This window comes from Plectropomus leopardus, chromosome 19 (assembly GCF_026936395.1).
Source record: "Plectropomus leopardus strain MGB_pleo_1.0 chromosome 19, ASM2693639v1, whole genome shotgun sequence".
Classification (NCBI taxonomy): Eukaryota; Metazoa; Chordata; class Actinopteri; order Perciformes; family Serranidae; genus Plectropomus; species Plectropomus leopardus.
Window position 1 is genome coordinate 4360661 of NC_142194.1, and position 27277 is coordinate 4387937.

Consider the following 27277-nt stretch of genomic DNA (forward strand, 5'->3'; position numbering starts at 1 on the left):
GAGTATTGTGAAAAGCACTCTATAAATAAATTTCATTATTATTATTATTGTTGTTGTTGTTGTTGTTGTTGTTAACCATCGCTAATATTAACTATCTTATCTCATAGCTAAGTTACCTGCAGTTAATAGCCAAACATTCACATGGTGGTAACCAACAACAGTGCTGATGTTAATGCCTTTTTTTATTGTCATTTTGAATAATATAACAGGAAATTAGTTCATAAATTAGGCTTTTTTTCTTAGCGGGGACCCTCCGGCAGGTTTGGTCATTGTTAGGTGAAGTTGTGAGATACATTAAGATATATGTCACGTCTGACAGCAACCAAGCAAAAAGTTCCTTTACCCTTTCTGTAGTAACTTTAAGGATGCAGTAAACAGACTGGATGCACTTAAATATGTAAGTATCAGCAGGATTTTTTTGTAGTTAAGGTATTCTAAGCTGCTTTTATGCTGCTGAAAGTTTCCATTCGTAGATTAAATATTTTTGCCAAAGTTTGACCCAGTTGTTTTTTTTCTTAGATTCTGTTAGAACTGTTTAAATTCATGTTATGTACAACACAACGCATAAAGTTCACATGAATAAAGAAAGAGGAAGTGAAATGCAGCCGAGAGGAAAGGACATCATCAGAAAGAAGCCACCTCGTACACTGTTTTCAGTGCATGTTCCAGTTTATTTATTAGAATATTTACAGACGGAGAGAAAGAAAAGGTGACTCCTTATAAACCTAAGTTTGCTGCTCTCTTTTTCTTCACCATGCTCATAAAAGTCCTTGAATGCCAGCAGTGTTGTTCCACCACACAAAATGTCATGGAGGTGACATTACTTCTCATTAGTGTTGTTGAGAGTTCATTAGTGCTGAGGTCTTTGTGTGCGCTTAGTGTTACCCAGGAGAAAAACCTGACTCACATAGGAGAGAGAAGCTATACAAGAATAATTTTTTTTACTGTTACTCTTTGTTGGACCTAGCTGTTTCCCTCCTGAGTAAATCCGAGGAAAATTTTGAGTGAGATTTCATGATAAAGAAACTTTAATATAATATTGTCAGATCTTTCCTTTGATGGATTTGCCTTTCTGTTGAGTTAACCAAGGAGACAGGTTTCTGTTCGGACACAACGATGAAAAAAACAAACAAACAAGTGAGATCAAAAAGAAAAGAAAAATCTTAGACCTTAACTAGTTATCATAGTTTTTATGTGGATAACCTCAGCATTGTCACTGTACGAATTAAGTGAGCACAAACTTCACTGTACATCACATAGTGAGCTTGTTCATATCAGGAGAGCAGTTTGACTCACGTAGGAGAGAGGAGCTGTAAACCAATGAAGTGTTTTTTTTTGTTTATTCAAAACTGTTACACTTTCTTGAACCTTTAAATGCTGAAAGATCTGATCGTTCCTTGTGCCTCTCTGTTTATCTCCTGAGTTAACCAAGGAGACAGATTGCTGTTAGGTCACAACAATACGAAAAACGGATGAAAAACAAAAAAAAAGGTTCAACCTGAACTCGCGATCTAAGCTTTGTGGGACAGACCTAAGCACAGCTTATGTACATGTGAATGTGTCGAGTTAAAAGTCACTGTGCATCACATCGTGAGCTCGTACGTAGTGCTACCCAAGAGAACAACCTGATTCACATAGGAGAGAACAGCTATAAACTAATGATTTTCTTTTTTTTTTTAAATTGTTTTACTTTCTTGGACCTGGCCATTTTAATGCTAAAAGATATGATTTTTCCTTGTGCCTCTCTGTTTATCTCCTGAGTTAACCTAGGAGACAGGTTGCTTTTAGGACACAACAATGCAACAAAAAAAATCTTAGACCTGAACTAGTTAACCTAATCTTGATGTGGGTAACCTCAGCATAGCCTCTGCATGAATTAATCGAGCATAAACTTCACTGTGCATCACATTGTGAGGTTGTTCATAGTGTTACCCAGGACAAATACGTGACTCACATAGGAGAGAGGAGTTATTCAAGATTGAAAAAAAAAAATCTCATAATCTTTGTGGGACCTAGCTGTTTCCTTGTGAGCAAGTCTAAGGAAAATTTTAGTTAAATTTCATGAAAAAGAAATTTTAGTTCAGTGCTAACAGACCTGATCTTTTTGCTGGATTTGCCACACTGTTTATCTCCTGAGGTAACCTAGGAGACAGTTTGCTTTTAGTATGCAACAATGAAGAAAACTGATGAGAAAGAAAAATCTTCAACTTCAACTAGCAATTCAAATCTTTATGTGACAGACCTCAGCAAAGCTTCTGTGCGTGCAAACATGTTGAGCATAAACATCAGTGTGTGCCACACTGAGCTCCTGCGAGGTGTGATCACTCTGCATCACTGCCGCTGGCCAACAAGTTTTGGTTTGCACACATGGCAGCAACACTGACCACAATGTAGCACTTTGCTACACACTGAAGTAAACAAGAAACACTAACGGTGTCCTCTGTTTTTCAAAATACAGGAAATAATTAGTTGTCTTTGGTTGTGAGCTGACATAGGTTCGTTTGATTTGGGGACGGGGAGTAGATATTGTTTTTGAAATCTTTGACCGCTGCACTTTCTTCCATGAAACAAAAGCTGCAGTCTGACTTCAAACTCAAACACTGTCATAACTTAAAGTTTCCAGATTCAGTTTAGCTACTTGTGGTTTATGATGCAACATTACATCATCATCAGCGAAGACACATTTTGATCGTTGTGCTTCCTTCTTTCTTTGCTCCGTGATAAATCAGACGAGAAAAATAGGCATTTTCTTAAAATGACTGATACCTTCAGACAAACATTCTTTTTTGATTTTTCTTTAAACCTAGTGTACTCGTAGTCAAAATCATTTTGTGTAATTTGTGACAAAGCCTGAAAGTGCACAGTCTCACATCCCACCGCTTAAAACAAACTGATTTTTATCTGCAGGCTGTAGTTGGATATTAGTTGACTAGAGGACATACCACTACGTAGTGAGTAAAAGAGGAAAGGTGTAGGGTAGTACTTGTATATAACTCGGATATAATTCATACGTAGTGTGGTGGTGGCTAGGATTATATATACTGATTTACAGACACTCCAATTTGAAGTTGTTGAATAATAGAGTACACGTTGCATTAGCCTTACACACTTGCAAAATAACCTGTCTGTACACAACTTTAAATATTTTTTTACACAGAGTGATATAGGAACATACATACAGTATAGAATAATTGGGAGTCATTAAAGCCTTCTTCGTTTAATGGTCAAGTATCTTCGTACTGCCTTGAAGTTTTTATTGTACAGGATGAAGTTCTTTAAAGGATCAGTCAAGTTTTTTTCAGCTTGGTTCTATTAGTTACAATAATCACCAAGTTAATTGCTTAAATTTCTGAGCTAAAACCGACTTTGATGGGATGAAAAACAAAGCAGTCACAGATTATAAATGAGCCTAACTGCTTATTCAGATCAAGATCCCCATAAGGGGTCATGAAACCGATTAATGAGGCAGGAAATTAAAAAATTCTGCTACATAAAATTGGGTTTGTTTTTCTGACTACTTTGAACTTCAGCTTATTTCTTGTGAATTTCTGAGCAGTTTTTAGGGTTTCCCCCAGGACGTGGTTAGTGGAGGTGGTAGGTGCATTTCCCATTTGTATCAACTCAAAGGTTTTTTTTCATCCCAACATTGCAACATGCTTTTCTGATAATTGCTGCAACGAGAAAGTGCAATGGGATCAATCAATGTCACTTGCTGAGCCGAATTAAACAACTTCTGATGCATCTCATCTTGGGTGTACTCAGTTACTAGGCTTACCTTTTAAACACGTGGCCTGTGCATGTTTGATATCTCACAAAGGTGTGATAATTTCTTGTGATGTAGGGCAAGACGCCTCTTCTGTAATACACTGCAGGAAACCCTGGTTTCACTCTTTAGGGCCTCTAAGGTGACTTAGATGAAACAGGCTAAAGGCCTCGGGCATATTCAGTCTAAAAATGGTGCGTACCGTTTTTGCTGCGGTTTCCAGGTTGGATGACATGTTTCTTTGAAACCGTGTGCAACAGGCTTTGAGGAACATTTTGTCTTGTTTGGTGGGTGTGTCAGAGGTGTTACATCATCAGCATGTCATCATACGCTGTTTTTTTGGTGTTTTTTCCAGAAGGGTTTTAGCAATATGAATGCTTTATCTGATCTCAGCAATCAACAGGGTGAGCACAGAGTTATTGTAACTAATAGAACCAGTGTCTGAACCCCCTTAAAGAAGGTCCATTTGTTAATTAACCAGTTATCCTTTACACTGATGTTCATTGACCCCCACTGGAACATTCATTTTTCGTTAAACCTTTGTAGGAAAGTCGTTGTCCGGAGCAAAGCCTCCAGAGCTTGTAGGGATTCAGCGTGTTGCTAAACTTCAATGGGGTAGGACTTAAAAACAACTGTCCTACATCATCCTGCTGCCACAATCACTGCCCTATGTGCTCTGATCTATCGCATTTCATATCTTCAGTAACTTCAAACCAGTTTAAATGCATGGCTGGGTGTGTAGGGACATCCCCTTCATTAGAAACTGCACATGGAACTGAAAGCCTCAGATTAGCTGACATCAGTGTAACTTTGTTGTATTTTTTTCCTTTTTTTTTCCAAAAAAAGTCCACACAAGCAGATCTCGAGTTAGGAGTCCACTCGTGTTAAAAATTAAACCCATGTATCAAAAGAAGAGTATTGTCATTGCTGAAACCCTGCAGAGATAACTTTGCTGATTGGAGATGAAGTTTCTGGTGTCAGATCTCCAAGATAGAAATACAGTATAAAGTCTGCCTCTTTTTCCTCTGAGCAGGTCAGAAGTCTTGATCTCATGCTGTGTGTTCTTCTTTATTTTCTGTTTTTTTGTTGGGTGGTCTGGGCCATTGTGACATCAAACTGTTTTGAAGGTCAGATCTTTAGGAAGACCGAGGAGAATCCCAGTTGAAAACGTCAAAGTCTGTACAGAAAACTTTCCCATGCGACGGGATTTTGACCTTCGACTCCTCTATATACAACAGTGGGCAAGCATGTGGGAGAAACACCAACATTAGACATGTGGTGCATTTACTTCTGCAAAAATATATCTCCAGATTTTTTGCCTTACAATATAAATAGTAAATTATACATGGAAAATATATATGGGGACTGAAAACAGATACATTGTATAGGCTATGCCAACTTAAAGTGCTAAGATACTTAGATTTCTGAACAAGCTGCAAGCATTAAGGTAAATTCTGACAAAAACTTTCCCTCCACTTGTAGAGAAGACAACACCAGTGCCCCGCCCTGCAGGGCATCATCATTACTCTGTTAAAACAGCCTTCAAACACACTTTCACATTCATATTCTCCAGCTTGATTTGTAAGCAAATGAAATGCGAAACTGGAATGTTTTACACGTTCTTAACTGCCATGGTTTCAGAGAAATGAAAGTGAACTGGCATCCTGATCAACGGACAGAATTCCTTCACAGTGTCGCCTTACTTAATCAAAAAATTAAAATCTTCACACATAATCACATATCTGTCCGATCATTTCAATAAGCCAGTGCCTATCAGGTCACCGTCCTCAGCACTTACTGCACAGAATCCAGACATTCAAGGCGGCCAGCCATGATTAAAACAATTTCTGGCCACAAATAGATTTTCTATTTTTGGAGCTGGACTGTTCATTGGGAGTGCGATTGGATTATATATACTGCTCGGTTTTTCATTGCACAACACTCTCGGAGCACAGAGCATACTCTGGGCACAGATGGAGCAGCAGAACGTCATGCACATTGAGAATAAAACAGTTTGTTCTTCTGGGTCTAAAAATTTACAGTCACTCAGAGCAGCTGGCCCTCTAATCCATTGATCTGATCAAAACATCCTCATTACAGCCTCTACATTCGGAGATTAATAGAAATTTGTATTTTTGCAGGTATGGAAAATCATACTGTCAGGATTACTAAATTCCCTGAAATGATATAATACCATAATACCACCCAAGCCCTATTAGAAGTGCTAATGGAATATGTTTACCATTCAATTATTAATTGCACCACACTCTCTGAGTGCAGAGCGCACTCTGGGCACAGATGGAGCAGTGGAACGTAAGGCCCATAGAAAATAAAACTGTTCATCCTGCTGGATCTAAAAGTTTGTATTCACTCGCAGCTGCTCCCCTCTTTTATCGATTTAATCAGCTCTGAATGGATTGACGGATCAATTATACACCCTGCGGTTCACAAACAGCTGAAAAAAAAGAACTCATGGAGAGCTTCACCTGCGCTGCGCTATGGATACTAAAAGCCTGTGGGAAACACTGGAAACCCCTGCAAAATAAACTGTAGTTTGTGTCTGCGGGATAGAAAATTTCCAAGCAGGTGTATAGAAGTTTGTGTGTGTGATGTAGAAAATTCTCAAGCATGTGTACAGTATTTAAAGCTAAGTGGTGAGAATAGACTGTCAAAAAGAAGAACAATAAAAGAAAATACGCCTCCCTGATCATTTACTGATGAACAGTGACACTTGACTTTTTGAAATGCAGAGCCCTCTGAACCTGCCAGTGTGCCTCTCATACCTCGTCTTTGGCTTACTTTGCTAAATCAAAATACACTGTGAAGCGAAAAACAACACAATACCTGAAACTGTCTGAAACCGCACAACAAGACTCATAACAAAACAGCAGCAACCGGAGCCAGTGATTATACAGGCAGCAGTCTTCAGGCCAATCAGTGAAGAGCTCTGCATGAAGCCCGAAACAGACCCATTTCTAAGTACCTCCAAAATATAACAGGACTCTCTGCGCCCATTTTGCATCCCTACATATAGATTATCACACATAGCTAACTGGTGATCCTACGTTCTGACTTTCCATCCTGGCCAGGTCTGCTGATCCTCTTGCATAATCTATAAGAGGAGATCGCAGATGTGTGCGGGCTGGTTGCCATGGCAATCAGATCTTGCTGTTCTCCAGGTGGGAGTCGATGTGCTTGATGAGGGCATCGTCAGGGTAACCGACGGGGAATATCAGCTGGCAGAGAGGGCAGCTCCGCATGTCGCTTTCCTCGGTCTCCATCCAGAGCTGCAGGGCAACACACACACACACACACACACACACACACACAATCGGACACACACAGGTACACACATAATTAGACAACAGGATAAATCACAGTCGGTCTCCGACTTCACTGGATTGCATTAGTCATTCTGTGGGCGGCAACAAAATTGCATTACTACTCAGTGAGTGATCACTTCACAGTGTTTTGCCATGAAATAGACTGACTCGTAGTAAACGCAGGTGGAAACTCTCATCCGAGCACTGATTCATTGTGTAATCCAGTTCAGTTTTGAGAAGGGACTAATTAAAGGACATCTTGGGAGATAATTTGCTTTCTTTCCAAGAATGACATGAGAAGATTGAGGTGGAATGGCTCCCAACAACACACGAGCATTTTCTAATCCATCTACAGGGCGGCAACATTAACCAATGCCTTGCAAAACAAGTTAAAACTGCTATTACGAAAAAAAATATCTTGCATTTTCTAGCACCTCTGCAACTAAAACTATTTTATTTATGAATCTTGTTTAAGACATAGTTGGTATTAGGGTTCTTCTTGTATTCCTACATCCAATACATCCCATTTTTCTGTGCGCCACCTCTGGCATAATAATAATAATAATAATAATAATAATAATAATAATAATAATAGATTTATTTTTAATGCACTTTACATTTATCAAAATCTTAAAGCACATGGGTTGCCAGAGTTGGTTGTTGAGTACAGCTTTTGGTTTTAGTCTCTGTGAAAGCACAATAGTGCTCAACCTTGTAGTCGTACTTGGAAGAAGCTGCACATTTGCAAAGAAATAGTCCCAACACTCACCTACTCATTCTTAAACCACAATAGTTGTTTTTCTGTTCATGTCCTGTACAGATTAAACAAATGTGATACCATGTCTTACTTAGTCATCTTTAGAGTTGTTAGTACTATATGTTCTCTTTGGACAGAACTATTTCCCTTTTCTGTTAAGATAAGCTAAACTCATCATGACTCTAACTCTGTACTTAACACACAGATATTAGGCAAATATCAAACTTCTCATCTCTAAGAAAGAAAGAAAGCAAATAACAGTTTTTCTGTTGCACAATTAAAGGAACTACAGAGAGACATGATAAAAACAGGGGCCTCTAGATGATTGTGACACTCAGTGTGATAAAGCTTATTTTCTGTGAACCACCTCAGTACTCCCACAGTTGTGAAAAAGTGACACTTTTTAAAAATGTTTCACAAACAACTTTGTTTCAAAATCACTCAAACGTGTATTCATACTAACTCTTTAGATGTTATCGACTTTTACACTCTATGTGAACTCACGTTGATGGAAGGCCAGGACTGAGCGTGCTCTGCTGACATGTAGCCCGGCTGCGGGTGGCAGCTGAGGGTGTTGGAGCGCTGAGGGATGGGGAAGACTGAGCAGGACGCCGGGCCTCTCATGACGCCGCTGGGCACTGCGGAGGAGAGCACGCCGAGCGTCCGCGGGGGGCTGATGGGATGCGGACAGGTCCACTCCTCCTCATCCTCAGAAGACTGTGGAGGCTGGGGTGCCGGCGTGGAAGGAGGAGGGGGCTCAAAATGCAGGTGTGCCACCTCAGAGAGCGGGAATGGCATCTCTCTTGAGTGGCGCATAGAGCTCTCCCCGTGGCCCCCGTCTCCTCCTGCACCTCCTTGATGAGGAGATGGGGAGCTTCTGTGCTGCAGTCCAGCGTGAGGAGAGCCCACATGTTGGGGCTGCTGTTTTGCGTAGCCCTCAATGTAGGGCCGAGGTTTAGGCAGGGTGGAGACAGGGTCCAGGGAGAAGCGAGGAGGGCACTGGTAAGCAGAGGGGTCAGCAACCTCGGAGTAACTGCGCCGGCCCTGGAAGCTGGCCCTCAGGTGCTGGCTGGGCGGCCGGCAGGAGTAAGAGGCCGGTCCGTCGTTGACGTCCAGCAGGGGGGAGCGGCGGTGCATGTCTGGGGAGAGGCGCTGCAGCACCGGAGAGCGTCTCTGTTGGATTGGAGAGTGGTGTTGTGGAGGCGGGACTGGGGAATGGCGCTGTGAGATGGGCGAGTGGCGCTGAGATACTGGAGAGTGGCGCTGGTGGTGGATGGGAGAGTGACGCTGGACTGAGAGAGAAAAGCAAATAAAAATATATTTTAAAACCTGTTATATAAACCACATGGACAATAATATGTGGACACACTTCTTCATATTCTTTAATAGGCATTAATTTGGGAGGGTTGCAGGAGACATGTCCCCAACAATATTAAGAATGTGCATTAATTTACATGAAATTAAGACATGTTCTCCAAAAAATGATGCAGAAATTGGTGCAGGATAATTGACTTACATTTTTCATTCAAGGCAGGAAATTGAGTCCCTGACAAAGTGTTGGACCTCCAAACTTCCCTTTTATATGTGCTTTAATGTTGAAACCAAACGTCCACCCTCGTATACATTTGTGTATGTTTGGTCTGGGGCTGCAAGCCTTACTTTCAATAAAGGTAAATCTTTCATTTGAGATGACCCAGGCCGGCACAGAGTCTGTCGCCGGTGGTGCTGCACAGTGCACACGGGTCAGAGTTGTGTCCGACTAGCTCTGATGTCATGCACACGTGGGCAATGACAACCTCACAAGATCGCGTCGCCTGCAGTTTTTAGAGCCAGGGGCTGCAGCTGCTCTTCAGCAACTGCAAGATCTAGGACGTGATGGGAAACGCGTCACTCATCAAAGAGCTGATTAGCTTTTAATTTTGACCCCAGACAACCACATTTTCATTGAAATTTCTCATTTTCTGGGTAATTGTAACATTTAACGTTAGATTGTAGGCTTTTATGCTGAAAACACACCAAACAGTGGTGCAGTGCGGGGGTGAGCTGGGGTGAGAAACCATGGAATGACGATGGAAAGCTGCCACTCTGAGCTGTGGTTGTTTGATTCTGTGGTGAAGTGCGGCCAAACCAAAAGTTGGGGATAGTTTTAACTTTTAGCAGCAAATTGCTGCCAGAGAATATCTGCAGCCAATCAGTACATAACCCTGTGACTCCTGTGACATGTTGACCTCAGGCCCTGGGAGCCGCACTGGGCTTTGAAGCCAATGTTAGGATACATTTTTTCCAGCATCACAACCCATAAAATGACCCATTTTACTATCAGGATTCAATCCAGTCAGTCCAGTAACATTTAGAAGAGAAGAGATGCAAAATTATTATCATTTGAGACTCGTTCAAGTTAACTACACTAAACCGGAAGTAGCCGACACCTGCTCTATGGTCAGCAGCAGCGCCGATTATCCAGATAATTTCCTATTGCGGAAATTTAGCTTTTTTGGCTTCATGCATCACTGAGCACGTCTCGTAGGAGTTAATAGGGTCCTGCCTCCAATGCTGTATCCAGGTGTTTAAATTCATCTATGTTTGACCTATGAGACAAAGAAATTCTTCCTGCCTGAAACACCAGAAAGCAGCAAGCCACACTTTGACTGTTCTGCACCTTTTGGGGTGAACTGGAACGGCAGTTGTAAGCCAAGGTTAGGTGCTTTTGTGGTTGAACAGGAGCAAATCCCTGCAGCTAACTCCAAAATCTTATGCAAACTGTTCCCAGAAGAGTGGAGGCTGCTACTGCTTCAGATTGTTGCCCATAGTTTTGGATTGAGATGTAGTTTTCAGGTGTCCACATACTTATGGCCATGGTGTGTAATACAAAGGGAGACCTCTACAACACTTTGGTGCCAAAACAACCAGTTACATAAATCAACTTTCTCAATACAAGCAGCAGAAAATGTCACTTTTATTCTGCTTTAATATGATATTCGCAGCACTTTGTCATACATAAAGTTTTGTACAGAGGTTGCATCAGGATGTTCAGTAATAGAAAATGTACATTATGTTCCTCTTAGCATTCATAAAAAGATTAAGATCTGTACAGTTGTACAGTTTCGTGTAATTACAAGATTCGTTGATGAGTCAGTCACCCCTGCAGTCACCACTTCAGCTTCACTTCCCATATCAAAGAGGAAACATCATTTATGGCCGGTTGGTTGAGGTGTTAAGAGGGAGGCGGTGTTTGTGCTCTGAAGCACTCTGCGAGCCTCTGAACGAGGTGGAAACAGTCAAACGGGACTCTTCAGTTCATGCTCACTCTTACAGCATGACACCCCTGAGAATTTTTTATGGCTCCACACAAATTCCCACTTCTGTGATTATTTCAACAGCTCATGAAAAATATTTGTTTTGTTGTTAAAGATAGCCAAGAGGCAATCACATCACCCGCACGACGCCGTGACTAATTAAGCAGAGGTGCCATTCAAGTCACATTTTCTACATTAACGTGACAAAATACGACATTAGGGAAGAGTCCAATGCAGTTTGGGGTTTTCTGTGTTTTCCCCACTGTTAGCTGTGTTAAAAACTACAGCTATTCATTCATTTATGCAACAAAATGTTCTAGTTTGTACTGTCGACAGCTCAGTTAAGGCGATGCATGTGGTGACTTTTGGTTTGTGACAGGTCGTAGATGCACGGCTGTGAGACATGAGCTATGCGTGTGATTCTGTGTGCAGGAAGAGAAAGGTGCTGCTACTGTTTAACACTTGTAAGTTGTACTCTACAAGGTGTCTGTTAGTTTCTATTTGCTTTTGAGTGAGAAAAACTGAAGCAACAAATCACAACCTGAAGTTTTTTTTTTTGTTTTTTTTTACGTGACGTTAGAACGTCACAGGAGAACATATTGAGACATTTAATGCATTGATAGTATTAAATGACCTTTAATTTGAAAAGAACCAGCATCTATTTTAAAAGAAATGTGTTTTGTAACATTTACAAAGCAGTATGTATAAATTTGGTTGTCAGATGAGGTTTCTCAGTGTTGGATTGTAACTTAGCAGTACTTATTTACAGACTCACAGTACTTGTACTCTACTTGCGTGCTTACGTTTGGTGCTTCTTTGTAGTATTTCCACTCCACTCATTTTGAAAGGCAAATATTGTATTTTTACTACACAACATCTATTATACCTTACTTAAAAGTAAGATTTTATAATGATCATCTTAAATATGTTGCTGCGTAGTATCTAAAGTGGTTAAAATTTCACCTACTACTGCAGTATAATTGTACTTTGACTAATAATAATTCAATCATATTATAGTACAGCATTCACTGGGACTATTTTTCTGTGTTGTGTACTTTTACTTGAAATAGGCTGTATACTTTCACTTAAGTAGGATTTTGAATGCAGCACTTCAATTCAGACAGTAGTCAGAAAAACATGTTGGCATCGTACATTTCTGTAAACAACGGATACATTTCATTTGCACGTTATCATGTAGTGGATACACTGAAACTTCAACAATGCTGTGGTCAACCACTTTTTTATCACTAATCTGGCATGAAAATGCAAAGATGTCTCAGTGAAAATGCAGAACTTTTTCCAGCTGCTGTCCTGGCAGGAAAAGCAGAAATGTCTTGGTAGAAGTAAAGACTTTTTGTGTAACTTTGCTGGCAGGAAAAGCAGCAATGTCTCGGAAAAAACAATCGCTTTTCCTGCCTCTTACCTGGCAGGAAAAGTGCAGATTCCTTGTTAAAAGACAACTTTTTTTGTGATAATACTCTGCCAGGAAATGCAGCAATGTTTTGGCAAAAGATTGCTGCATTTTGTTGCCTTTTGTGGCAGGAAAAGCAGAAATGTTTTGGTAAAAATAATCACTCTTTGTTGCACTATCTTTGCAAGAAAAACAGCAATGTTTAGTAAAAACCACTCTTTGTGTACCTATTCTGGGAGGAAAAGCAGCAATGCTTCGGTAAAAAGAGGAACTTTTTGTGTTTCTTTGTTGACAGGAAAAGCAGAACTGTCTCGGAAAAACCAACCACTTTTCATTCCACTTACCGGGCAGGAAAAGCATTGATGCGTTATTGAAAAACAACTGCTTTTTGTGATAATGTAGCGGTAGGAAATGCAGAGATGTCTGTAAAAAAAATAATAATAAAAAATTTGTGGCCTTTTGTGGCAGTAAAAAAAAGCAGTGTTTTGCTAAAAAGATTTATTCTTCATGGCACTATCTTGGCAAGAAAAGCATAGGTGTCTCTTTAAGAAACGACCACTTTTCATGCCACTATCCTAGCATGACAGAGCAGCTGTGTCGACAACAGACCTTTTCTGGCACAAAAAGCAGCAATTTTTTGGGGGTAAAAACCACCACTCTTTGTGCTACTATCAGGAAAAGCCTGATGTCTTTGGTTAAGAACAGCCACCTTTCATGCATATAAAGCCGCTGGAAACACAGAGACCGGCCGCTACAAAATATCAGCGTCTGTGTCTAAAAATCCACCGAAAAAACAGCAACAACTACATCACATCCGGTTTTGTTGTTGTTTTCTTGCAGCCCAGGTTCACGCCTTCCACCATCATGAAATGTACAAATGTAACATATTTGTGGTTTGCATGAATGTGTTATGTCAACATGTTCTTCTGGTGCCCAGGTACGACTTAAGTGTTTTTACATTGTGGTGTGTACAACTAAAGGAAACCAATACTTCCTCCTCCGCTGAGGGACGGTGAGGATAGTGACACATTTTTTAAATACAATATTTTACATGCTAACCTGGACTGGCCTGCTCCTGTGACGCTTTCCTCAGGATCTCCGTCTGCTTGGAGCTCAGCGCTTGGAGGCGTCCCAGCTCCTCTGTCAGCTCCGTGTAGGCCAGAGCCAAATTCACCCTGCAGAAAGGGAGGCAATTATGTCATTATCATAATCACGGTCATTACAGAATATCACAATGTCTGCGGAATATTAATGTATTACAACTGCAATCTCTGTTTAATCATCAAATATGTATGGAAGTTAATCAGAGTTTTAATACTGTTAATATGCATGGAACCGCATCACAGATCAGATCTCCATCTCTTTAAAGTGAACGAGCTCCGCAGCGCCGACACAGCCTCACAAATCAGGCCGGCTAATTGAGAGGCTTATAGGCTTATATTTTTAGATTGCATGTCATAGCGTATAATTTGAAGTGCATGAAATCACAACATTTCATGCGAGATGTGTCATGGCTCTGTCTCTCTCAGGGGCCTCACTGACAGAGCAACTCTATTTAGAGAACCGTAAACAACGGCGGGTGGCTTACATGCCTCTGTGTCTTTTATCCATGGCAACAGGCTGACTTTGAGTCAACTCGTTAGCTCGAAACTGATCCGAGTCCCCACAATATGCATTGCTGTGAGAGGGAAGAATCATCTCTGTACGGCTTTAAACATCTATGTAGCTTAGATGGGATAAAGAGTGACATTTACTGCATGTGGTTAAAAGCAGAGTCTTAGATCTGTAGGTTGGCTGAGGAAAAAAAGCAGCTATAGTAGTTAGTCACTGCCGGTGCTAGCTGCCCTCAAATCAGATATCGCACATCTTATCTCAAATGTCTAACCAGTTTTTTATAAACAGCCCAGTTCTGACCTGAAATTCACTCATCCCGGCACTGACAGCAGTAGATTAGAATGGTAATTGCAAGATTGGCGAGATGTGAAACCCTGAAATCTAACTTGAGATCTGTTAAGATAATCTGTTTATCCTGCCAGCATGAGTCACTTTCTTGTATCAGGAGCAGCATTTCAAAGATTTGATTGGTTTCATCACTGAGATAACAAATGTGAAGAGAACTACGGCAAACTTCAACAGGATATTAGATGTGCACCAACTTTGACATACAGAATAACGTTAGTTTTGCACTCAACCTTAAACACTTATCATGAAATCATTTTCCCTTCCTGCCCTGAAATGGCTGTGTTTTAATGTTCTCATTTTCTTTAAAAAGTTTCCATCTTTTTGAATTTGAATGTTTTTATGATTTTTATTTCGCTTTTTATATATTTTATATTTTTATATCTAATTATTATATATTATAAATATATAATATTTTATTTATATATACATTTCTAAAGGTTTTGTAATATATTATATATATTATATTAAATTTACAAAAAAATCCTGAATAATTTTTAAATTTTGTATCTGTTTATTTATTTTTTCAGTAAAATAACTAGTTCTTCATGATTCTCTTCTGCAAATTGATTGGATGCTGTCGGATTGGTTCAGACAAAGTGGATCATCTGGTCAGATTTCTGGGGATAAAGTCAGCTGATTGAGGAAAATATGGGTAAATAAACTGATTCATGGCACATTTTTTTAAATAACAGTTTTTAATCTTTGAGTTTGGAGGGTGATTAAGTATGTCCTAGTCAAACGCCCCAAGTTTAAATGAAATCACGAGTCTTTGGTGTTAAAGGCCAACTGGATTCACACGTCTTTTTTGATTCTTTTCATAACATTTGTGACTGCGGTCTTCTGGTTTGTCCTATGCAAATAAACCTGCCTCGCTATTGCATCACTTTTATCCCTTCTTATTTTTAACTATATGTCAAAGATTTAAAGAAAAAACAGAGGCTCAAATGTTGAGTCAGCTCGAACACGTCATAATGAAAGGAAACAAACACATGAAACCAGAATGTCTTGTTGCACCTGAGTGCCAGGTTGTTACAAGGCTCAGATCTGATAAAACGTCTCCAATAAACAAATTTTAACCTCTGTGCTGATGAGAATTTGAGTCATTCCTCTGCAGCGATTGTGTCAGATAGTTGTTTTTTTTTTTCATTACAAAGAAACACTTCTGCGTATCCTGGGGATTTCTTCTGCATAAATAGGAATAGATATAAACTTCCACTGCAGCACCAAAAAAAGAAAATATGAATCCTGCCTACACAGCAAATAAACACCCTGTCAAATTAAAAGTATACTCCCCGGCACACCCGCGCACTAACTTAATCGAGTCTTCCCACTTGTGTGTGTATTAGAGGAACACTACATATTTTTGTATCAGCAGATTCTTTTTTACCTCTGAGCTACAGTCTAATTCTGCACAGCTTTACTCTGAAAAACATGCTCACTGTGCTGCTTCTTCACACCGTTTTTCAACCCATGATGCACTGCTGCAAGTTCATCACCCCGAAATCATTTAAAATAAAGTCAGGGACCCTTGTTTATAGGAAGCTCACAAATAAAAGCTGAAAATAAGTCAGAACTTCCACTGGTTAGCTGGCTCCGGGTAGCCCACCTAGTTTTCCACTATCTCTGCTATGACTCAGACAGAGTGGGGTATAAAAGCCCCCTTCATGCCCCATCGCAGACCAAACAACATCCTTCTTTGTGGTAAAAGTTGGTTGCATGCTCTTAACCCTATAAAGCCCACTATTAACAACTTACATATATTACTTATCCCGATACTGGTATTTCCTTTCCAGATATCACAGATGAAGTCATTTCCCTCCACTCACCACTGGAGTTTTTCCCCAAGTGTAACGTTTATCTTCAGTTTTAAGAGAAAAAGAACCATCTTAGGGACAATCGTTGCAAATGAACATGGTTCAACACAGATAAAGAGGAAACTCAGAGTTGTAAATACAACTTTTTTTTGTTTTAATAACCCTTTGAAACCTGGATTGACGTCACTTTTGTTGTGCTGCATTCAGATGCCTGTCACGAGTATTTAAACTTTAGAGTTGGTTTGATTAAAAAAAAACCCCAAAAACAATAAAAAACGACAAAACAAAACAAAAAAATGAACGACCTGACAAGAAATATACAAATTTCAAGATATTAGTAGATTTAGAAAATGAATTTTATAAGAGCTTGGGAAAAATGTCAAGAGAACTATATTTCTAATAATCATACTTTTATTTTTAATTATTGTTTTTCTTTTTTTAATTTTATACCTGTGTCTTTTTTGCTTCATAAAAATAGAACTATGTGGTTATTGCTATTATTATTATTAGTATTATATAAACAATCAACCCTGCAAATGAACCTTTATTTTTTCTGACAATTTGCGTACAAAATCAGAATTTCTGCCCCCATCCAATGTTGCAATATAACCTTTTTTCTAAAACATATTAAAATGTAAAAAAAAACAAAACAAAAAGGGAAAACCCTTTAATTTTTGAATCAGAGACCTACATCAACATCTGAAATGTGAAAAAATGCTATTTTTTTTCTACATTTGGGCTTTACGGGGTTAAGACAGGTATGATTCTGAAAACTCCTGCAAACATACAAACACTTGTCCTGCATCAGTAGGAAATCATCAATCATTACTTACTGGCATGGTGGGTGGAGCATGTAGGAAAACCACCAAAGCACCTATAAAATGTAAATGTCTCCACTCCCTTTGCTCACGACTCTCAGGTGACTCTGAGCTCCAGCTCTGCTTCGACTTCTCTCTTTAAAAGTGTTTACTGATTTCTCTACACTTTGACATTCACGCTCCTCTTCCTTTTCACACTTTGGGTTGATATTAGAGTCTGCTGTCTCACGTTTCAGTTTGTGTTTGGATTATCTGTGTGACACCTCTCACTCATGGTCGCATGCAGTAAAGCAGAGGTGAGAACGTCATTTAACCCCTTAATACTGGGGTGGACCTTAGTTGTGCTGCATTCAGACACCTTTTACTTGCATAGAAACATCTGAAACCTGAGAAAATTAGTTTGATTAATTTCAAAGGAGGAAAAACATGATAAGCAACTCTGCAAGAAATGTCACAAACAAAAAATAAAAATCTGGAAATGAACTGGGGTTGATTGGTAGGTAGATATTGTCAAAAAACAAAGGAAATTGTCCAGAAAACTATATTTGTGATCCTCTCAATTATATATTTAAAATTATGTTACAGAAAACAGAAATTCAGCAAGTTTTTGAGGTAATTTTCTTTTATCTTATCTTGCTCACTTTTAGATAGTTTTCTTCCAGCTTTTCACTAGTTTCTTGTGGATTTTTGTTGATTTCATGTAGGGGGTTGACCAATATTGGTTTTTCAGGGCCAATACTGATTATTAGTACTTACTGAGACAGATAACTGATATTTGGAACCAATATCCATAACAATAAAAATGTAAAATGTTTCTGTCAAAACTTTGTTTAATGCCTTTAGCAAATTTTCAATCAAAACTGAAACTTTGAACACCAAATACAGCAAGTTCCCTGCAACTTTTTAGTAGAGCTTAGTGTTTAGTATAAAGTTAAGCTGCTTGTTGCCCTCTTCCTGTGTATTTTAAAGAAATTAGACCAATTTGCTTTTGGTTTCAAAGGGTTAAGAAAATCTTTCAAAGCAGGTCTCGTGTTTGTTTTTGTCTCTGTGTGTCTAAAAATACTTGTGTCTGCTCTTTTGCATTTGTTTCCTTTTGCTTGTGTGTGTAACTGTGCGTGCATACTGTAAAATGTACAGTGTGTAGGAGGGGTGTGATGATGCCGATTGATGCATTGATGAGATTCGCACCGCTGAATTGATCAGATACAGGAGTGTGTGTGTGTGTGTGTGTGTGTGTGTGTGTGTGTGTGTGTGTGTGGGTGTGTGTGTGTGTGTGTGTGTGTGTGTGTGTGTGTGTGTGTGTGTGTGTGTGTGTGTGGAGATGAAGTGAAGTGAAGAGAGTGTGGGCAGGAGTCTGACCTCTGATCCGATCAGACGTTTCAAAGAGCGAGCCGTCACTGCAGCTGCCTGCGAGGTCTGAGCTCCTCTTTTTCGACGATAAGCGTTCTCTGTCAGAGCTGCTGGAGCTCAGTCACCCTCATTAAAGACGCAGCCTCGGGGGAACAGTTGAGTGTGTGCGCTGGTCAGCGTGACGTACTGATAACACATTCTTAGAAACTTGTAACTGTGTAGTTGTGATTTTAGGAATGAGTAAGAGATTCATGGTAGTTGGAACAAAGTGAATTTTGGTCTTCGCTGCGTGTCGTGAAGGGACAGGTGTTAAACGTTGGGGGCTTTTCACACTCACACAGAGAGCTGTCAAACCGTCCTCACACCGAGTGCACCAAGCGCTCAGTGTGTTGAGCTACCTGGTAACTTTAAAGAGGACCTGTTATGCATTTTCGTAGTTTCTGTCATTTAAATAATGTAAAAAATATCAGATGTTCATGTTAACCCTTTGAAACTAGCGCAAATTGGCTTGATTTCCATCCAAACCGTGGCAACAAGACAATGAGAAAATTAAAGGAAATGTCCCAAAAATGAGCAAAAAACCAAAACAATTATAAAAAAGTAAGGAGTACAAAAAAATACCTAAAAGAAAAAGGAAAATGTGCTAAAAATAATAATTATGTAAAATAACAATAAATATTATTTTTAAACATTTTTCCCTATCTTTTTAAAAAACACTTCTCCAAAGCTACAGTTTTTTTGCAATCAGAATATCTGACCTTTTTTCACAGAAATTTGTGAGGGTTTTTTTTTTCTTTTTACCCAAATGTTTTGAACATCTGTCTCCATGCGTCTTGGAGTGTTATTGCGAGAGGAGAAGTCGCAGAGCATCACTCAGTGGAAACACAGTCGTCTCGCCATTATGTTTTATCCACATTTTGAAAATATTAAGCGCAAATCTGTAATGGAAACCTGCCTACAGTTGATGTTTAAAGGGAGAAAATGCCCCCACATAAAGTCACTCCACAGCGAGGCTACATGTCGATACACGCTCATATCAGGGAATCCAGTAATCTCGGTTGCTGATTTGTTGAATTCTCTTCTTTATTTGGGATTTTTCATGGTAGAAAGTTCTGCTAGTCTCAGTAACAGAGACGCCGATATGTGGATCTCTATAAGAACATTGAGTATATGTCTTCTTGAAGTGAGTTTTTTGGAAGGGGGGCTAATTTTGAATTAAAATGTAAAACAGTGATTTCCAAAGGTTACACTTTGTTGTTTTAAAAGCCAGACTCAGTTTCAGTCAGAATAAAACTTTTTAAACATGTCACCTTTGTTGTTTTTGTGAATTTCCAACAAGAAATAGGAGTTCAGCTCAAAATCATCACGTCGTGATTTATTGGAAACAGCTCTCACTTTCTGAAAGCTGAAGAGGGATTAGTCAGTCTCTCTGTGTACTGATAAAGAGGAGGGGGGTTGTACTGCCAGGTGGCTGCCAGCGTCTTCAGCAGTGTGGGTTGTGGTCTGTGAGGGCAGCTCATTCACGTACTACTAGTTCTGAGTGAGGCACACGAAAATCCACAAATACAGTCACGAAAGCTGTGACTGGTTGTAGAATCGGCCACAAACTGCACAGACTCTCTCAGAAAAGAGAGAAACATGACAAAAACAAGAATATTTTATGACTCATGGACAATAAAATTGTTTTTTTTTGCTTTGTAGGTGAAGTTTCAATTAAATAATCATTGAAATGCTGGTATCAGCACACTGGAGAGGCTTTAAAAGTTCACTGAAACTCATTCACTGACAAAAGTTTTGTTTTTAAATAACACTAGTTCCTCCCCAAAGACTGTCTCTGCATTTTAAAGTGCTGATGAAGGTGTTGTGTTAATATGCTCCATATCAATCTGTGCAGTTTACACTAAATGAGCCCAATTACAAGAAAAAGCACCAGGAAACAGCGTTCGTGCTTCGTAGGTTTTCAGTGGGAGTAAATGATATTGTTGAGTAAAACCAAAAGGTGACCAAGGTCTGGAAAAAAGCAGTAGGCTTCCACCACACACTTGGTACATCCTCTCTTCACTGTCATGTCGTTTACTTTCAGTTTGCTCCCCATCGAAACACTTCTGGGGTTTCACTGTGTGGGAGTCATCTGCCCAACCTGCTGTGGTTTTTGCTCCTTTTTTTTTAACCTGTAACCCCTTTATAAACAGTCGTGCATGCCTGGGGCAATTTGACGAAGACATGAGGACTTTCTGTCTTCTTATTGCAAGTTTCTCTTTTTGGCTGTAAGTGACAGAGATGAGTGGAAAAAACAGCAGCTTTGACTCTCACTGCTGCTCTTTTTGTGCGGTTTCAGGTAGAAAAAAGAGCACAGATAGACTGGACTTGCCTCACTAGAAATGAGGAAATGCACAGGAAGGTTTTCTGCGCTGTACATACACTGCCCCCTGCTGCTTAAAAACAGAAACAATGGAGCTATGGTTGCATGCACATATGCTGGAATATAAAGCTTTTGTGCAGAAAGAATAACACTCCTTTATTAATGCTGCATTTGAACCCAGTTAGCCAGCGATGGAGAGCTCGTCTGGTTCCTAATGAGGCCCCTGGCGGTCGGCTTGAGCACATCACAGCAGGAGAATAAAGATACAGATGAGCAGCGGCTTTTTGTGAAACATTCCTCCTTTTGCTGTAGATGATGCTCCTCACTAACTACCTTCACTCCAATGCTTCTGTATCTCCCCTCCCTCCCTTCTCCCTCCGCCCAGAGATCGGCTGTGGTCACTTACTGCTCGTCTCCCACCTTCTTTATCCACTCCACATCGCACTGCTTGCACGGGGAAGTCATTTCCTGCCGAAGTAGAGCGTGAAATTAGATTAGCATGCAGGTGCTGGTGGAATATTGGACAAAAATCTGACAGCAACAGTCGAGTCGAGGCAACATGTGTGAAGGTAACGTCGTCAGAAAGACACTGATAGTCACTGTCACTGATAATTATTTTTCTCACACTGTATGTGTGCAGCCGTGGACCTTTTGTGGGTTCATGTGTGTTGGTGAAGTCTTCCAAAACCAAAATGTTTAACTATAGTGCTCCAACAAAGAGAGAGATAACTGGAAATCTGAAAACTTGTTGTTTTATTGTCTCTTTAGAGACTAATACGATGTGTTGTGATGTGGCTGTAGAACGAGGTCTTAAGAAGTAGTGTTGAGTTTATCTTTTCTGCTCAGGGTGAGATGAAAAGATCGATGCCTCTCTCATGTCTGCACGGTAAATATATACCCACCCCCAGAAGCAAAAAAAATTGCCACAGAGGGAAACCGCGAACATGGCTCTGTCTAAAGGTCAAACTCCTTTCATGTTTATCTTGTTTGTTTCATCTGTGCAAAAACATAAAGGAAGTAATGTGCTTTAAAATACATTTAGTTAAATCTCTAGTTTAAGCTATATTTTGTAGTAGTAAGGTGGGATTTTAATCACATTCAAATTTCAGTAGCACTTTCTGTAGTTTATGTTATGTAGTTTATGACTTTGGGTCATGTGGTTTATGTAGTTAAATACAAATTTAATATTTTTTGTATTCTCATGACATTTATTGCCATACAACATGGTATAATGCCACAACCAGGGGCGCAGCACTGAATTCTGTGGGTCCTATGCACATGCTCTCTCTGTGGGCCCCCGTCCTTCCTCTCCCGATCCATGGCTCTGAATTTGGAATAAATAAAACATAAAAATCTAACCATGCATAACAGTTTACCTTTTTTCACTTTTTTCTATTATTTTCAGTTTTGGAACCATAATTCTTATTTAATTAAGGCACTGATTACTTAGAAATAAAAAAAATGCAAACAAAACCAAACTTTTTATTCTGGGCTTTTGAAGGACCCCTCTCTCAGTCCTGCTTTTTCACCCTCTACGATGCCCCTGGACAACATTTTTTTCTTGCTACTGGGCTTGAATTTCCCTTGGAGTTCCCTCCCTCAAACACATTTACTCACAGTTAGCTCATTTTAACTTCCTTGTAACAGTGAAAGATTCCAGACTTAGATGTGACTGTTTTGCATGATGTTGTTTGGATGTATTTGAAGCACTTTTTGAAACTAAGGCTAATTTTTTGAGAGTAATAAAGGTATAGTTTAGGTACTTTTCATTGAAATATAGCCAGCAGATAAGCTACTCTTTGAATGTAGTTTGTGCTCGCTTGGAACCAGGCTCGCAGTTTCCCACTGTTTCCAGTCTTGGTGCTAAGCTCAGCTAATGAGGACTCTTTCCAAAATTGGGAACTATTCCTTTAAATACAATGCAGCATAATGAGAAAACTGCAGATACATATGCTGTCCTCTGTCATGTCCTGGTTAGAGCCGGACTCTGACACTGCTGTGTTGGGATCTTTAGTCCCTGCACAGCTCACTGCCTCCAGCCTGACACTAAACTGGCAAGGTCAGGTTTTTCTGTCCCACTGGAGCCAGAAATACGTGTCCCCTGTGGTGCTTTAAAGCTGTTCATCATCTCGGATATGTTTTGTTATACGATGACCACGACTGTAAGTGTGTGCAGCCCAAAGACCCTAAGAAATTTGCTTATATTGGATGATTCTGCAGCACACATTTTCCACCAATAACAACATTCAATGTCAATGTTGAGTTTGAACGTAATCTGGAGTTTTGCAGAATCAGTGTTCTTGAGATAGATTTACATTTCTCTTAATACAATTTAGGGAGTGCATCATAAGAAATGTTGCTTCTGAAATGTTGAAACTGTTTCCCAGTGTCCTTTACATAATTTAAAGGGATAGTTTGGTTTTTTTTAAGTGGGTTTGTATGAGATACTTTCTGACTTTTTAAAAAAAGTCCACTCCAAAACAATTAATTTCAGGTAAGTGAATGCAACATTGAGAATACTTTCACCACTTTACCTTTGCATCAGACGGTGATTTCTGAAGGGGCTTCAAAGCCAGGGTCCATTGAAAAAGACAGTGATCTAACATCGCTGAACACAGGAGCTGCTGGTCTATTACTGCGTCTATCAGTTATTTTGTTTGTATTATTGTGTGTTAGTTTGGATTCAGCAAAGTCACATAATGACAAACTATCAATGATCAAAGCAGCTATAGAGCAGAAGCCCCTGTGTTCAGCAGGCTAAAATTACTGTTTTTCTCAATGGAGTCTGGTGGCTTTGACGAGATCAGAGATGGGGAACTAAAGTCGTTTAATGCTTCCCCATCCAAACAGGCTGTCTGGCTGAAAGGTAACGAAAATACTCTCAGTAAAGTATAGCACACACTTAAATTGATACTGATTTCTTTTAGGTGGGACTTTCTTTATAAGCTAAAATTTGTTTTACTGTGGACCCCATCCACAGCAGTACATTGCTCAGCTTCTATGTCAGTACTCCAGCCTGCTTCTCCAAACTGTGGCCATGCTGACTGACATCTTCTATTGGCCAACCAATGGATAAGTACCTAATTTTACCCAAATTTTTAAAAAATCTGAACCATCCCTTTAAAATGTCCAGACGCATTAAACTCCACCCTTGTTGCTCCCAAAGTAGACTAAAACAAACCAGCACTGACCCTGTCCCTCTGGCTATTCTGCAGCATCCTCATCTCCTCCTTCAGCCTCTCACACTCCCCCTTCAGCTCCTCTTCCCGCTGACATGCCCCCTGGGCCTCGTGCCGCGCCCCCTCCAGCTCGGCCTCCAGCCGCTGCAGCTTCAGGTCGGACAGAGCGTCCAGGCTGCGGGAGCTCTGCAGGGTTAACGCCGGACAATCCAGCACTAGAAGGAAAAAAAAGAGAGAGAGAAAATGAAAATACAAGAGTCAAAACACTTAATTTTCATCGCTCTCGCCCTGACTAATGGAGCGTGTGTCCACGGTTGTTGTACAATAGATGAGTGTGAAAGAGCAGAAGAGCTGACTCCTTCCAAGGGCAGCATCTTTCAGTTTGCACCTGACATGATCTGCGTGGGCATGTTAGTGATTCAGCTCCGCTCACTCAGTCCTTGAGCCAGAAGACACTGTAACATCGTCTTTTATATCCCAGCTCCTCCTGCCTCCTCACCCGGCCGCTCACATGTGCAGGTTCACGCATACTGTACGCAGATCGTTTCTCACATTAATCAACAATACAACATGCAGATTCTGACTCCTTGCATGCAAATTCATGCAGAAAAAAATATTTTTCCAATAAATAAGAGACTTTGATGCCTTTGCAAAATTACACCGCCTCTTCACAAAGGTGTACCATCAGTAGAGGCATCTGCTGAGGTGGTGGTGACAAATTTCTTCCATGTTTCCATCAGCCGCCCACGTCACTGAAGAGGGCAGAGTTTAGCATCTACTGACTCTAAAGTTTAACACTTTCTCTTCCAAAGCCGTTAGAAATTGCATATTTTATTTTGAATTCTTTGCTGCAGTCTTAAAATGGGGGAATCTCCTGACTTTTTGGCCTCATAATCCAAACTCAAAGGTGATTTTAAGGTTTTATTTGCATGCTTTTCTCTTGCAAATGCAGCAGTGCGAGTGACCCGCCATGTGTGAAGCATCTTTCAAACTTTTACACATTTCTGAAACAGGAATTAATTTGCATCGCAACGTCGTATTATCTCACAGCTTTTCCAGCATTTGGTGATGTAGCAGTAATCACAACAGAGAGTACGTGGTGGTACAGATGGAAGCAACAGGCTGAATAATACAGAGAAATCCTCAAATTTGCAGAACCAGACCCTTCAAATGTTTTCGATTTCAGTCACAAGCACCCGCATTGATTTGGAGGTCTCTTTTTCTGCGACTGTGAGGGGGAATTTGGAACAAAATGTCCAAGCTGGCTCTCTCCGACAGGCCGAGGATTAACATGACCTCGTTTAAAATGTTTCTCTGGCCAGATTGTTGGATTTGATTAAAGATACAGAGAAAAATGATTAACATAGAAAACTGGTGTCCAGGCTGGTTAATATAGAGATGTATTTTATTACTTTACAGTGACTAATAAAATAGCTATCAGAGTTGAGTACCAAAATACTGACCTGAATAGTCCTCTGAAATCTGTATTTTACGCTCACATTCTATATATTTATGTATAAATAGATGGATTAATAAGGGATGTGCTGTGATGTCAGATTTCCATACTGCTGTTATTGTGGCCAAACGTGGTTAATGGCATTATCACCTTACTGTAATTGTCTAAGTTTAGTGATAAACTATGAAAGCTTATTGCTGCCACACCAGTAATAAATAAATAAATTAAAATAAAAAAACATCATATTATTTTGTTTGGGAAATGGGAAAAGTTTATTGTTATAATAGGGTGTTTTTCATGTTTTAAGAGGATATTTTCATGTCATTGCGACATACAAACTTATATGTACCATTTGTTTTGTTATTTGTCATTTACATGAGACATTTTATGTTAAAAAATTATTATTATTATTTAGTATTCTAACTTAAAGTTATAATGTCATAATGTAAAACGTTCAAGTTATAACGTGATAAAATTGTTAACGTGAAACTTGATGGAGGAAACTGTGGAGGAAAATAGCTCATTTATATCTTTTTAAATAATTACTTAAAACATTAGAATCATCTTGTGCAAACGCAATTAAGCAAAATTAAAGGCACAAAAACAACATACACAAAAGTAAATGCTCTGCTTCAAGTTCAAGACAGTTGACTGGAAAATGCGAAATGGAAATTACGTTAAATGCATTTGTCTGTCTTTCTAAGATTTGGCTGATTTCTGCTCATTTTTACTATTATTTATCTAACTGAGTAGGTAAAAATTGGTTTCAGTGGCTATCATGAACATTTTCTTTGATTTAGGAGGTTCCCACCCATAAATAATTACCTATCAATATAATCAATAAGATCTAAGGAACATCTTTTTTTTTCCATATTCAAATTACATTTTGATCACAGCTCCGTGATAAAATATTTAGAAAAGTTCGAAAGAGCTAAGAACTTTAACATTTAATGTAACATTCACATTGGTGAGATGCACAGTAATGATGGGACTAAAAACTGAGTAAATCCAGTATACCGGCACTATAGATGAACAGCGTTACTGCGAGTTGGCGGTCACTCACTGTGTGTGTCGGGGCCGGCGTGCAGCTGCAGGTACTGCATGTCTTTGCTGTGCAGCTGCATGTTGAGTTTCTGCAGGGAGTTTTCTCTCTGCCGCAGAGCTGACTCCAGACCCAGGATACGCTCCACGTGCTTCTCCACCAGGCTGGTCTGAAAACACACATTTAATTTATTTTAATCCACCGTGGACATTAAAAGTATACATGTTTAACCCTCAGGGCCCGCTTTATGGCTCTTCACACAAAATGCACTTTCCAAAATCAAGCTTTAAACATTATTATACATTAATATTATTTTCTGCTTTGATTGAGTTCATTTTTACACCAACATCCTAATCATAAACATCAAATATTAATTAATTTTCAGAATTTTAACCCTTTATATGCCAGGTTTTTATCATGATGTCACTATGTTTTTAGAAACCCACAAAAAAAAGACTTTTTTCCCCAAAAATTGCAAAAAATTGTTTTATGTGACAGCAAAGAGACCTGCTTTTTTTTTTTTTTTTTAAAAAAAAAGGGCATTCAAAAGAAAGAAAAATATTCATAAAACTATATTCATATTTATATATTTAAAATTATGTTACAGGATTTTTTTTTCAATGTTGAGCACTTTTTTGGGTTGTTTCTTGCTGGGTTTTGTTTTTTTTAAAATCTTTCTTGTATTTCTTGCGTATTTTCTAGTAACTTTTTACATTAATTTGTTGTACTAATTTGTTGCTTATT

At 39.4% G+C, this 27277-nt stretch overlaps 1 protein-coding gene across 1 annotated transcript in view; it reads right to left on the minus strand.

The window, feature by feature from the left end:
* Positions 1-650: 650 nt before the first annotated feature.
* tbkbp1 (TBK1 binding protein 1) overlaps positions 651-27277 on the minus strand; it is a 75851-nt gene continuing 49224 nt past the window's right edge. The window contains exons 5-10 of the mRNA XM_042508352.2: positions 26555-26702; positions 24048-24250; positions 21263-21324; positions 13610-13725; positions 8348-9135; positions 651-7050 (exon numbers count right to left, since the gene is read on the minus strand). Of these exons, the coding sequence (XP_042364286.1) occupies positions 6922-7050; positions 8348-9135; positions 13610-13725; positions 21263-21324; positions 24048-24250; positions 26555-26702 (1446 nt within the window). The 3' untranslated portion in view covers positions 651-6921. The remainder of the gene's footprint in view (positions 7051-8347; positions 9136-13609; positions 13726-21262; positions 21325-24047; positions 24251-26554; positions 26703-27277) is intronic.